The sequence below is a fragment of the Falco naumanni genome, chromosome 4, assembly GCF_017639655.2.
Source record: "Falco naumanni isolate bFalNau1 chromosome 4, bFalNau1.pat, whole genome shotgun sequence".
Taxonomy (NCBI): domain Eukaryota; kingdom Metazoa; phylum Chordata; class Aves; order Falconiformes; family Falconidae; genus Falco; species Falco naumanni.
This window is the reverse complement of record NC_054057.1, coordinates 99623471-99635055: the sequence shown is the minus strand read 5'-3', so window position 1 is coordinate 99635055 and position 11585 is coordinate 99623471. Positions and strand designations below refer to the sequence as shown.

The 11585-nt window shown below is 68.6% G+C and overlaps 4 protein-coding genes across 8 annotated transcripts; 2 read left to right on the top strand and 2 right to left on the bottom strand.

Moving 5' to 3' along the window:
• Nucleotides 1-9: 9 nt before the first annotated feature.
• On the top strand, nucleotides 10-2468 carry OGG1 (8-oxoguanine DNA glycosylase). Of its 3 annotated transcripts, none has more exons than XM_040591780.1 (7): nucleotides 10-157; nucleotides 500-603; nucleotides 678-946; nucleotides 1014-1193; nucleotides 1279-1457; nucleotides 1749-1798; nucleotides 1876-2468. In XM_040591780.1, the coding sequence occupies exons 1-7, from the start codon at nucleotides 155-157 to the stop codon at nucleotides 2315-2317; spliced, it is 1227 nt and encodes a 408-aa protein (XP_040447714.1). In that variant the 5' UTR covers nucleotides 10-154; the 3' UTR covers nucleotides 2318-2468. The 3 variants fall into 3 exon arrangements, with proteins under 3 accessions (XP_040447714.1, XP_040447713.1, XP_040447715.1); XM_040591779.1 differs by having other exon boundaries at nucleotides 465-603; nucleotides 1876-2327; XM_040591781.1 differs by lacking the exon at nucleotides 10-157 and adding an exon at nucleotides 1529-1670 and having other exon boundaries at nucleotides 422-603; nucleotides 1876-2097.
• Nucleotides 2469-2501: 33 nt separating this feature from the next.
• On the bottom strand, nucleotides 2502-5986 carry CAMK1 (calcium/calmodulin dependent protein kinase I). 3 transcript variants are annotated; one of them, XR_005827528.1, is made up of 12 exons: nucleotides 5882-5986; nucleotides 5315-5429; nucleotides 4425-4611; nucleotides 4117-4191; nucleotides 3906-4044; nucleotides 3681-3807; nucleotides 3514-3589; nucleotides 3318-3430; nucleotides 3142-3220; nucleotides 2956-3043; nucleotides 2723-2845; nucleotides 2502-2645 (listed from the first exon to the last, which is right to left on the bottom strand). XR_005827528.1 is itself a non-coding variant. In XM_040591777.1 (12 exons), exons 1-12 carry the CDS (start codon nucleotides 5969-5971, stop codon nucleotides 2590-2592), a joined length of 1272 nt encoding a protein of 423 aa, XP_040447711.1. In that variant the 5' UTR covers nucleotides 5972-5986; the 3' UTR covers nucleotides 2517-2589. The 3 variants fall into 3 exon arrangements, 2 of the variants coding, with proteins under 2 accessions (XP_040447711.1, XP_040447712.1); XM_040591777.1 differs by having other exon boundaries at nucleotides 2517-2645; nucleotides 2723-2849; XM_040591778.1 differs by having other exon boundaries at nucleotides 2517-2645; nucleotides 2723-2849; nucleotides 4425-4556; nucleotides 5882-5945.
• Nucleotides 5987-6258: 272 nt separating this feature from the next.
• On the bottom strand, nucleotides 6259-9347 carry TADA3 (transcriptional adaptor 3). The gene is made up of 8 exons (XM_040591894.1): nucleotides 8845-9347; nucleotides 8475-8725; nucleotides 8201-8306; nucleotides 7895-8036; nucleotides 7620-7723; nucleotides 7387-7496; nucleotides 7067-7252; nucleotides 6259-6990 (listed from the first exon to the last, which is right to left on the bottom strand). Exons 1-8 carry the CDS (start codon nucleotides 9049-9051, stop codon nucleotides 6798-6800), a joined length of 1299 nt encoding a protein of 432 aa, XP_040447828.1. The 5' UTR covers nucleotides 9052-9347; the 3' UTR covers nucleotides 6259-6797.
• A 222-nt stretch (nucleotides 9348-9569) lies between these two features.
• ARPC4 (actin related protein 2/3 complex subunit 4) lies at nucleotides 9570-11576 on the top strand. The gene is made up of 6 exons (XM_040591898.1): nucleotides 9570-9695; nucleotides 9816-9934; nucleotides 10314-10425; nucleotides 10506-10601; nucleotides 10746-10916; nucleotides 11351-11576. The coding sequence occupies exons 1-6, from the start codon at nucleotides 9693-9695 to the stop codon at nucleotides 11354-11356; spliced, it is 507 nt and encodes a 168-aa protein (XP_040447832.1). The 5' UTR covers nucleotides 9570-9692; the 3' UTR covers nucleotides 11357-11576.
• Nucleotides 11577-11585: the final 9 nt, after the last annotated feature.

Genomic DNA, 11585 nt, shown 5'->3' with positions numbered 1-11585 from the left:
TAAACCTCCGTTGCGGAGCCGCGGCCGCTGCGGGCGGAGGGCGGGAGGGGGGCGGGCGCCGCCGGGCCGCGTTTCCGGGCCGCGGCCGGAAGTGGGGACAGAGCGTCGCCGGCGGGGCGGGGTCGGGCGCTCTGCCTGCGTGGAGGGGCACTCTATGGTGGGGAGCGGCGTGGGCGGGTGGGGTAGGGGGCTGGGGGGGGCCCGGCCTGGCTCGGGGATAGCTGGGGGGGCTCCGTGGGGCGGGGGCTGCAGGGCGAGGCCTGGGGGGCTGACCTGGGTATGGAGGGGCTCCGTGGGGCGGGGGCTGTGCGGCTGTGTAGGGGCCGGCGGGGTAGGGGGCTGACCTGGGTATGGGCTGGCTGAGGGGGCTCTGGGGGACCGAGGCGGGGGCTGTGGGGCTGGCGGGGTGGGGGGCTGTCTGTGGGGGGCTCTGGGGTAGACGTCTAATAGGGGCCTGACCGGAGGCGGCCGGCCCCTGCGCCACCCGGCCCCCATGCAGCTGCGGGACTCGCCGGCCGCCTGCCCGGCGCTGTGGCGCTGCCTGCCCTGCCCGTCGGCCGAGCTGCGCCTGGACCTGGTGCTGGCGTCGGGCCAAACGTTCCGGTGAGCAGCGCGGGGGGCGGCCCCAGCCCGCCCCGGCGGGACCTGGCCCGGCCCCGACGGCCCGTGTGCCGCAGGTGGTGGCAGAGCAGCCCGGGGGCCTGGACCGGCGTGCTGGAGGGGCGCGTCTGGACGCTGCGGCAGGAGCAGGACCGGCTCTGGTACACGCTGTACGGCGAGGAGGGGGATGAGGAGGGGGGTCCCGCCGGGGCAGCCAAGCCGGGCGATGCCGAGACGGACCAGATCCTGCGTGACTACTTCCAGCTCGACGTGGGGCTTCCAGCCCTGTACCGTGCCTGGGGGGCTGCCGACCCCCTGTTCCGCAAGGTGGCTGCTGACTTCCCAGGTGAGGTGGCCCCACGGGGGTGGCTACGGCACCCGCCCCGCCTCCCCTCACCACGTCCCGCCGGCAGGGGTGCGGGTGCTGCGGCAGGACCCCGTGGAGTGCCTCCTCTCCTTCATCTGCACCTCCAACAACCACGTCTCCCGCATCACCGGCATGATCGAGCGCCTCTGCCGCACCTTCGGCCGACGCCTCTGCCGCCTCGACGCCCGGCCCTTTCACGCCTTCCCCTCCCTCTCAGCGCTCACAGGTCCGCCATCGCCCCACCGCTGCCACTGCCACCATGCTGTGGCCTCACCTGTGCCCACTTGTGTCCCGCCGCTGCCCCTCCACAGGCACTGACGCTGAGGCCCGGCTGCGGGCACTGGGCTTTGGGTACCGGGCCAAGTTTGTCAGCGGGACAGCACGGGCCGTGGCTGAAGGGCTCGGGGCTGAGGGGCTGCGCCAGCTGCGTACCGTGCCCTACGCTGAGGCCAGGAGGGTGCTGTGCACCCTGCCCGGCGTGGGCACCAAGGTGGGTGCCAGGGCGGAGGAGGACAGGGAGTGGGGCTGGTGGTGGGGGCTGATGGTGCTGCTCGGCCGCAGGTTGCTGACTGCGTCTGCCTGATGGCGCTGGACAAGGCAGAGGCCGTGCCGGTGGACACCCACGTCTGGCGCATTGCCCGGCAGCGCTACGGCATGGCGCTGGGTGGCAGGAGCCTGAGCCCCCGGGCCCACCAAGAGATCGGTGAGGATGGGGCTGGGCCCCCCTACAGGACCCATGGGGATGGTACCCCTGGAGCTGGCACTTGCCCTCTCTCTGCAGGTGACTTCTTCCGAGGGCTGTGGGGCCCCCGCGCCGGCTGGGCACAGGCAGTGAGTACCCTGCTCCTGGGCACCCGGGGCTCAGCCCTCGCCCCCAACCCCAGCCCTGTCATGCCTCCCCATGCCAGGTCCTCTTCTGTGCTGACCTCCGCAAGGGCCAGGAGCCGGCTGGCAGCCAGGATCGGGCCCCGGGGGGCCGAGGCCAGGGCGGATGTGGGGACAGGACCCGCTAGGGACACCCCAGGAAGGAAAGAGCTGGGGGATCCCTGTGCCTGCTCCCAGCTGGGGATGGCCAGCGGTGTAGGCAGCTGCCTGTCCCCTGCCCACTGTGTGCCTGGCAGGGGCTGCTGCCCTGGCCAGTGGGGCTGGGGGTGGTCGGGGCTGTGTCCAGCCCACCCAGGGCAGAGCCAAGCCAAGCGGTGTTGGCCTCTTGCCTTTATTACAAGCAATAAAATAGAAACATCCATTTGGAAAATTCTCCTTGAGCATGCTGGGGGGGGTGGGGCAGTGCCAGGACAGGCATGGGGGGGAGGGAGAGGGTGTGGGAGGGGGCCCAGAACGCAGCCCTGAGCTCGGGGGGGGGGGGGGGGGGGGGGGGGGGGGGGGCGCTTCCTGAGGGCTGCCCCCATGCAGAGCTCTGCTGCGAGCCGGTGGCAGGGGGCAGCCCCACACACCCATGCGAGCAGGGCAGGGTGCCCCCCCCACACACACCCCCCCCCACCCCCCCCCCCCACCTCCAGCACTGCAGGGCCCCTCACCTCACGCTGTGCCCATGGGAGGGCGGCCCCCACCCTGCCCCCCCCCCCCCCCCCCCCCCCGGATGTGGCCGTGTGGGGCCATGCTCAGTCCGGTGGGAGGCGCTGAGCTCTGCTCGGAGGCAGGCACCTACAGTCCGACCCTGTGGGAAGGAGCGGGGTGAGGGCCTGGGGTCAGCCCTAGGGCTGGGGGGTCGGGGGGTGGGGGCCCAGAGCTCACCATTGCTGGTGCTCCCCATAAGCTGCTCGCCGGGGCTGGTGGGAGTCATCTGCCCGGGGCCCTCCTGGCTGGTTCCCAGCTGCAGCTTCCTCATGTGTCTCACCACCGCCGTGGCGTTGAAAGCTTGCTGCCAACCCCATGGTATCCATCACCTGGCACGAGGTGCCTGGGGGGGGGGGGCGGCCCTGCACCCCCTCAACACCCCCTGCGCCACCCTAGCACCCCACGCTCACCTTCCACTTGCTTTTTGCAAAGTTCTTCTTGATCTGCTCGCTCACCGACTGGTGGATGTTCTTGTCCAGGGCTGTGTCCCCGGCAATCCTGGGGTGGGAGGGGGGTCAGCGGGGGGGTCCCCTGCCCCACGGCTGCCATGGGGTGAGCCAGGGAGGGGGGCAGACAGCAGCAGGTGCCCCCCGTACCAGGGATGCTGCAGGGCTTGCTCGCAGGTGAAGCGCTTGCCGGGGTCCTTCTCCATCAGGTGCTGGATGAAGTCCTTGGCTGGGATGGGGCACGGAACGGCTGTGAGCTCCTGTGCCAGCTGCCATGACACCATGCCGGCATCCCAGCCCCCACCACCCTGGTGGTCCCAGCTCACCGGAGTCCGAGATATCATCCCAGTAGGGCGAGTCAAACTCGTACTCAGCCTGCAGGATCTGCTCGAAGAGCTTCGCATCGTTCTCATCGTAGAAAGGGGGGTACCCGCAGAGCCTGGGGGGGTGGTAGGGAGGGGGATGCTGGCCCCAGGTGGCCAGGGGAGAGGAGGGGGAGGGGGAGAGGGGGTTGGTACATACAGGATGTAGGCGATGACCCCGATGGACCAGCAATCCACTGCCTTGCTGTAGGGCTTCTGTGCCAGCACCTCAGGGGCTGGGGGGGATGGCAGGGGTGAGGGGGGACCCCAACCCTGGGGGAAGGACCCCAACACCCAGGGTGGTGGCAGCCCGTGGCAGGAGCTCACCCACGTAGCCGGGGGTGCCACAGGCCGTGGACATGACGCTGCCGCAGCCCTCAATCTTTGACAGCCCAAAATCACTGATCATGATCTTGGAGTCCTCGTCCACGCTGTAATAGAGCAGGTTCTCGGGCTGCGGGGAGGGGGTGGTCAGGGAGGGGTGACACCGAGGTCCCCTTCCCCACCAGCACGACAGGGGGCTGTGCATGTGCATGTCCCCCACCCACTTACCTTCAGGTCACGGTGGACGATGCCCATGTCGTGCAGGTACTTGACAGCATCAAGGATCTGCCGGATCAGGGTGCTGGCATCCCGCTCGGTGTAGAAGCCCTTCTCCACGATGCGGTCGAAGAGCTCCCCCCCCGAGACCCTGCGGGGACGGGTAGTGCCAGTCAGCACAACCCCCCCGCACCACTCTGGACCCCCCCCCAACGTCACTCACAGCTGCATGATGAGGTAGAGGTGGGTGCTGCTCTCATAGATGTCATCCAAGGCCACGATGTTGGGGTGCTTGATCCTGGGGGGGGAAGCATGGGGGGCGTGAGGGGGTCTCCCAGCTGCCCCCACCCTGGCCCCCCATCGGACAGGGAGCCGCCAGGCTCGGCCCGCAGGGCGTCACGCACCACTGGCTATTTTGGGCACTGCCAGTAACACCCGTCACCGGGTGCTGGCAGCGGGGAGCTGTGCCGGGTGCTGGGCAGGGGGTGCAGAGCAGGACCCCCCCAACCCTGGTGCTGGGACAGCCCCTACTTGTGGAGGACGGCAATCTCGTTCTCGATGCTGGTCTCCTTCCCCTCCAGCGCCTTCTTGGCGATGCACTTGATGGCCACCAGCTTCTGCGTCGCCTTCTCCTCTGCCAGGACCACCTCGGAGAAGGCCCCCCTGGGGGGGGGAGGGGTGAGCAGGGCAGGGGTGCCGCCGGCCAGAGCCACTATCGCTGTGCCACGATTGCCATGGTGACAGGCAGAAAGTTCAGCTATTTATAGGCGAAAAACGAGTGGGAGCCGCCGGCCAGGACAGCCGGACACGGCCCTGCAGGGATGGAGTGCCCGACCCCCCCGGCACGGCCACACTGTCCCCTTACCAGGCAGGGCGAGGCCGTGGCAGCGGGGGCTGAGCCATGCCAGGGATGAGCCCCCAGGTGGGTTTCGGCAGCCCCATGCCCTGTGGCACCCAGGGCGAGCAGGGCCACTCCGGCTGGGGGCACGGGGGCCACCCGAAGGCCAGGGTGCCCGGCGGGAGCCATCGGCCGTGCCCCGACGGGGCAGGTGGCGGGCAGCGTGCCTGCGCCCTGCCAGGCCCTAAGCCTTGCTGTAATTAACCGCTAATCCAGCCTAAGAGCCTTAGGGTGCTCCGGGCACCGCCAGGACCCCTGTGCCAGCCAGGGGACCCCTGCCCGGCCCCCTCGGTGCGGCAGCCGGCACGGGAGGGCTGGGGGGGCAGAGCCGGGGGCAGGCGGCCGGCGGGGCAGGTGGCACCGCAGACCCCCGCCTGCACCCCACGGCAGGTCCCTGGGGTGCCAGCCCAGCGGCGGCCCCCGCCTCGGGCCAGTGCCGGAGCGGGCACGGTTGCACACGGTGGTTTTGGCGAATCCAGCGCCACGAGTGGGTGCCAGCGGCGCGTTCCCGCCTGCAACTCACGTGCCCAGGACCTCTCGGAAGTCGTAGATGCGCCGAATGTCCTCGGTCCTCTTCTTCCAGCTGGGCCCATCCTGCCCCAGCGGCATGGTGCCCCGCGGGGGCCACCCACTCCCACCTGTGACACGAGTGGCGACAGGGTGTCAGTGTGCTGGGGGGGACGGGGGCACTGTGGCCACGCGGTGAAGGGCCACGGGGCCAAGGGGACGTGGTCGATGGCGACGGTCGTGCGGTGATAGGGACAAGCTCCCCGCCTTTGCTCCAGCCCCACAGCCATCCACCCCCCGCCCCACGCAGTCTTAGCGTGGGCTGCCCCACGGGGGACACACGCTGGGTCCCTCCCGTTGCCCGGGCGCGGGCCGGGCGCGCCGGGGGAGGGGCAGAAGCGCACGCGTGGGTGTGTGTGGGGGTCGCCACCCACGACCCCCGCACGCGCGCCAGCCGCCACAGCCGCGCCGGGCGGGACACGCGTAGGAGCGGGGCTGCGCACCCCGCCGCCGCCGGTCGGGCTCGCGCGTGGGCACCGGCCCCGCGCGTGGGCGCGCCGCCCCCGCCCCGCCCGGCCCTTACCGACGGCGCTGCGGCGGCCCCGGCCCCGGCCCCGCGCGGAGCAGCGGCGACTCCTCCCGGCGCGGCGCCGCCGGCCAGCCCTGACGTCATGGGGAGGGGCGGGGCCAGCCCAGCCCGCCGCCAATGGAACGGCGCGGCGGGGCGCGGGGGGACACGCGTGACCGCGGGGCGCGCAGGAGGGCCGAGGGGCGGGGGCCGCCTACCTGTGGCCGAGACGCAAGTGGGTCCTTTGGGGACACATGTGGGGCAGGCCCCCCGCGGGCTGCAGGACAGACACCCCCCCCCCCGCCCCAGCAGGCCCCCAGCTCACACACACCCCGCCCCACGGCAGAGCTGTCCCCGCGCCCCGCGGTCCCCGAGGCCACCACACCATCGCCTGCACCGGGCTGCTTTTATTGCCCACACATGTGGCAGCGGAAACCACTGGTACACAGAGAGCCCGGCCACCCCCCCACTGGCCCCTTCCCCGCCCCACCCACCCCAGCCCATGCCGTGGGGGCCGGGACCCCACCTCAGGGGCCGTGGGGAGGGACAGGGGACGGTGGGAGCCGCCTCACAGCAGCCACCACATCCACCCCCTGCCTGGCTGATGTCACCCTCCCAGGAGAACAGGGAGAGTGCTGGGGGTACACGGGAGCAGAAGCTGCGGGCCAGGAGGGGCCATTCCCCGCAGGGACCCCCCGCACCTGCACAGGGTCCCCAGCTTGTGTCAGTGACAGTCCCATGCAGGGAGGGGACAGCAGCCGGGACGCATCACTCAGCTGGGCAGACAGAGCAGGACCAGGGTGTGGGGGGGCTGCGCCCCCTCAATCCCATGCTGGGAGGCTGCAGGCATGCCGGCACTCTGGGGGTGACTGGGCCATGGCCACCACCCCCGTAGCTGAGGTCCATGGCAGACAGGGGTCCTCAGCCCCCACTACCCATCCAGCAGCTTGAGGATGCTCTCCCGCTCCTTCAGGGTCTTCCAGGCCTGGTCCTTCTCCTTCTTGGTGGGTGTGCGCTTCTTCTGCCGGGCAGCCATGATCTTGCGGAAGGCATCCATCACCTCGTTGTCGGCCATGCGGACACGCTGCCGCAGCTCCTGCCGATGCAGCTCCTCCTTGGCCAACCTGGGGAGCGGGCACATGGGAGTGTAAGTCCCTGCACGGCAGCCCACCACCTGCACCCGTCCCTGCCTGCTCTCACCGCAGCAACTCATGCTTCTTGGCGCGGTTGTGTGCGCTCAGGGCCTTCAGCTCTGCCTGCCTCTTGCGCAACTCGGCCAGCACCTCATCCTCCGAGTCCTCGGCCGGCCGGTCCTCCGACTCCAGCAGGCCCTGGGCCACCAGTTCCTCCTTGATCCGCCCCTCCAGTGACTTGGTGTGGGGAACACTGCCAGTACAGAGAGCGGCTGCTGCCCACCACATGCCCTTTGCTCCCCACAACGCATCAGGGCTGGGAAAGCACCAGCACGTTTGGTGTACCCGCAGGCAGCACCAAGCCCTGGGCCCACCTCAGCTGCTCACCTGAAGGGCTTGTTCTGGCTGCGGGGAGATGTGCTGGCACCGTCGGCTCCTGAGTCCTTGCCGGCAATCTCAGGGATGGGGGAGTCCTCAACAGGGGAGATGATGTTCTCCTAGCGAGCAGAGCATGAGGGAAGGGTCACAGTGCCAGGCCACAGCAGTGCTGCCCCACAGGGCCACACCACAGCACAGCCCCACGGAGCCAGGCTGCCACACAGCTCCACCAAGTTCCTCACCTCCACGAGGGCCTGCAGGAGACGTTGCGTCAGGGGCCCAAAGGGACACCCATCCTCCGGCTGCTCATGCTGGGCCTCCGACTTCTTCAGGAGGGCATCAACATCTGGGAGGAAGTGGGAGGGGGGAAAACAACCAACCCTAAACACACAGAGATGAGCAGCAGGGCAGGGCAGCCTCTACCCCAGGGCATGGGGCCAGCGGCCAGGGCTCGGCTCTGCCAGGCATGGGTTCTCACAGCCCCTCCAGGCAAAAGTGGGTGGGGGATCAAGGGCACCTTTGGTGTCCAGCTCGGTCAGTGGCCCCAGAACGCCTTTCTTTTTGTCAGCAGCAGCTGCCGCCCGAGCCCCATCCTTCTGTTCCTCCAGCAGGTCCTCCTGGGCCCAGCGCTGGGAGTAATGCTTCCCCAGCGGTGGGATCTGCAAGAGCAGGGCTCGGCACAGCTCCCAGAGCTCCCCACCTCGCCTCCCACCTTGCCAGCACTATGGCATCATCCCCAGGTGGGAACACTCGCTGTGAGGTGCTGGAAGGGCAGGGAGGAAACGAGGAGGGAGGGTTGGGGATGGCCTCAGGAGTTTTTCACCTTGTAATGCTCAGCCTCATCCTCCGGCGGCTTGAGCAGCTCCTCCAGGACTCTGACCTCCTCATTGGTGAGATCGGCACAGTATGGCTCCACTGATGCCCAAAACCTGTGAGGACGCATGAACTGTGAGGGAGAGCTGCAGGGAGCCCATGGGAGCTGACACGCACATCCCTTCCCCCAGGGCACCTCTTTCCTTGGGCTGGCAGCAGTCTTCAAGCTAGGTGCTGTGAGGAAGGAGATGGAGGATCCCAACGCCCCCCAAACCCCCACACACCTGTTTGGAGCATCGTTTTTGGGAATGCGGGGCACATCAATGGGATCATCCTGGAACTCGTATTCCTGGATCTTGGGCTGCAGGTTCTTGGACTTGGGCCGGCCAGGGCCAGGCCCAGTCCCATGGCCACCTTTGCCCTCCAGCTTCTGCTTCTTGGGCTTCCCATGTTTGACAGAGGTGCCCACATCATGATCCTTGCTCAGCTTCAGGAACCGCCGGTCACCCTTCTTATCCTGCCAATCCGTCAGGATCTGGAAAAGAGTGATGCCCCATCAGGTCCCACACCCAGCGCTGGGCAGATGGACTCGAGGCAGCCCCTTGGTGGGAAGGAGCAGGATGGGGAGCCACCCTACGGCCACAGTCCCGGCACCTGGGTCTCGGCTTCCAGGACGCGGAGGCGGCGGCTGGCAGAGGAGAGCAGCGTCTCCAGCTCCAGCTGCAGCGTGTCCAGCTCCTCGATGCCGATGCCATCGTCCTCCGAGCGGGCCAGCACCGCCGTGTACCGGGGGCACACCTTCACGTGGTCCACCGACTTGAAGTCGTGGAACTGCAGCGGGCAGTCCTTCAGCTCGCTCATGGCGGCGGGGACCGGGCACCGGGGGGGGGGGGGGGGGGGGGCTACGGGACACCGGGGGCTACGGGGGAAGCTGAGAGGAAAAGGAGCGGAGCGGGGTGTTACGGGGAGCCGGACGGGAGATCATGGGGTGCTGAGGGGAACAAGGCGCAGGGCGCTGCCCCGGAGCGCTGCGGAGGCCGCGGGACGCCGGGAGTAGCGTGGGCCGCGGGCGGGCAGCACCGCGGGGCCAGGCCGGGCCTAGGCCGCGCGCCCCTTCCGGCCCCGACTGGCGGCGGGAGCCCCGCCCCTCGCTCTCTCATTGGCCCAGCCGCGCCCTGCACCTGCGGTTCATTGGCCCGGCCCGCTCTCCATCTCCCTTCCCTAATATGGAAGCGATGACAGGACCGTATCAATCACGGCGGGGCGCGGGGGGAACCATGCGGGATCCTGCCGCCTCCACGGCCACCGCCACCGCGCCCGCTTTTCAGCGCCGTCGCGTCCCTGCTCCGTGCCGCAGAGAAGCCTCGCCGCCACCGCCCGGGCTCTCGGCGAGGGGCAGAAGCCTCCCGTCGCCCCCCTCCCGCCGCAGTGGGAGGTCCCGCGCATCCCGGAACAGGTGACCAGCCACTTCCGCCTGTCGGGACCGGACCGCCGCCGCCACCATGGTAGGGCGGGGGGGGGCCGGGCCGGGCCGGGGGGCGGCGGAGAGGGATGAGGGGGCCGGGGATGGCGGGGGACTGCAGATCGGGGGCGGGCCGCGGGCTGACGCCGCCCTGTCCCCGCAGACCGCCACGCTGCGCCCGTACCTGAACGCGGTGCGCGCCACGCTGCAGGCCGCGCTGTGCCTGGAGAACTTCTCCTCGCAGGTGGTGGAGCGGCACAACAAGCCCGAGGTGGAAGTCAGGTACGGGGGGGGGAGGCAGGGCGCCGGTGGAGTCTTGCTCCGGCAGGGCTGCCTACCCTGGGGGCTGTTGGCCGGTCCCTGCCCGTTCGCTGGGCAGCCCGGACGCAGCGGGGCAGGCCTCTGCACCCACCGGCCGCTGCCCCTTAGTCACGGGGCTAATGCCCGCAGGGAGCCGAGGGATTTCGGATCTAGCTTGTGACGGAGGGGGGATCTGCCTTGAAGGATGGACGCCTCAAGAAGGCAGAAAGCATGTTGTAGCAGCATGAAGCAAAACCTCCGCATCTCTGTGATCCCTGCGGCTCCCCACTTGTGTGCTCCCCATCCCTGTTCCTGACAAGTAAATCCTTCTGAGTCAGTCCTGCCCTTCCTCTGCTTGCAGGAGCAGCAAAGAGTTGCTGTTGCAGCCAGTGATCATCAGCAGGAATGAGAAAGAGAAGGTCCTCATCGAGGGCTCTATTAACTCTGTGCGTGTCAGCATTGCAGTGAAGCAGGTGAGGTGGGGGGCACGGGCAGCGGGTGGGCAGCTCATGCCTGGCACAGGTGAAGCCTCACTTCCCTTTCTTCTCCCCAGGCTGACGAGATCGAGAAGATCTTGTGCCACAAATTCATGCGCTTCATGATGATGAGGGCTGAGAACTTCTTCATCCTGCGCAGGAAGCCCGTGGAGGTGAGGTGGAAGGGAGGGAGCAGGGCAGATCCTGGCTCTGCTCCTGGCATCAAGGTTGGGGGGTCTCCACTGCTGGACTGGGATGTAGGATTGCGTGGTCAGTGGCCTTGGTGCTCATCCCCAGGGTGCTTCTCTCTTCCCCAGGGCTACGACATCAGCTTCTTGATCACAAACTTCCACACGGAGCAGATGTACAAGCATAAGCTGGTGGACTTTGTCATCCACTTCATGGAGGAGATCGACAAGGAGATCAGCGAGATGAAGCTCTCTGTCAATGCCAGGGCCCGCATCGTGGCAGAGGAGTTTCTTAAGAATGTGAGGCTCTGAAACAGAAGAAGGCGGGTCCCTCATTTTGGGACTGGGGTGTGGGGCTCAAACCCAACATCGCCCTTGTCCCCAGAGCCCTCTCCATCCCATCTTTGGGGATGGTGGTGACATTCTGCCCAAGGAACCTCTTGGGCATGCGGGGGAGGATGCCCAGGGGTGCTCATACCCTTTTGCTCATGAAGTGCCAGCTTTTGAGACCCCCAGACAGCACTTGGGGGTGGACAGCAGCCATGGGGAGCACTGCCCTTTCGGTGGCTGCTGCGACAGGCTGTGCAGTGCCCAGGCGAGGCAGCAGGAGAAGCTGAGTGGGGCTCTCCGTGAGCAGTGGCCTCTCTCCCTGTCACCAGGGAGGGTGGTGAGGGCTGAAGAAGTGCCCGTGGGCAGGGACTGATGGCCACGCATCTTCTTCTCTTGTCTTTCAGTTTTAGGCCGTGGTGCAGGACCCCGTGGCTCCCCGACGCTTGTGCCCGCCAGGCACTGTGCCTGCGCCTGCTCCCGCTCCCCCCCGCTGAGGACAGCCGGGCCGGGCCCCGCCTGTCCCCCGCCGGGCCGGGCGGCCGAACTGGGAGCAGCCCCCGCTTGCGGCAGAGCGGCTCCGGTCGCTGCCCCTGTCTCGTCTCGTTTTTTAAACGGTCTCGTTTGCTGTAACCGTCGCCT

Coding starts and splice junctions, on each gene's coding strand:
- OGG1 (XM_040591779.1), top strand. CDS start 494: ATGCAGCTGCGGGACTCGCCGGCCGCCTGCCCGGCGCTGTGGCGCTGC. Junction 1,194..1,278: donor CTCCCTCTCAGCGCTCACAG/GTCCGCCATCGC, acceptor GCCCCTCCACAG/GCACTGACGCTGAGGCCCGG. Junction 1,799..1,875: donor GCGCCGGCTGGGCACAGGCA/GTGAGTACCCTG, acceptor TCCCCATGCCAG/GTCCTCTTCTGTGCTGACCT.
- ARPC4 (XM_040591898.1), top strand. Junction 9,935..10,313: donor AAGCCCGAGGTGGAAGTCAG/GTACGGGGGGGG, acceptor CTCTGCTTGCAG/GAGCAGCAAAGAGTTGCTGT. Junction 10,602..10,745: donor TGCGCAGGAAGCCCGTGGAG/GTGAGGTGGAAG, acceptor TCTCTTCCCCAG/GGCTACGACATCAGCTTCTT.
- TADA3 (XM_040591894.1), bottom strand. CDS start 9,051: ATGAGCGAGCTGAAGGACTGCCCGCTGCAGTTCCACGACTTCAAGTCG. Junction 8,307..8,474: donor AAAAACGATGCTCCAAACAG/GTGTGTGGGGGT, acceptor GCGTCCTCACAG/GTTTTGGGCATCAGTGGAGC. Junction 6,991..7,066: donor AAGAAGCATGAGTTGCTGCG/GTGAGAGCAGGC, acceptor CCCGCTCCCCAG/GTTGGCCAAGGAGGAGCTGC.
- CAMK1 (XM_040591777.1), bottom strand. CDS start 5,971: ATGACGTCAGGGCTGGCCGGCGGCGCCGCGCCGGGAGGAGTCGCCGCT. Junction 5,430..5,881: donor GGGCCGCCGCAGCGCCGTCG/GTAAGGGCCGGG, acceptor CTCGTGTCACAG/GTGGGAGTGGGTGGCCCCCG. Junction 4,045..4,116: donor CTCTACCTCATCATGCAGCT/GTGAGTGACGTT, acceptor CCGTCCCCGCAG/GGTCTCGGGGGGGGAGCTCT.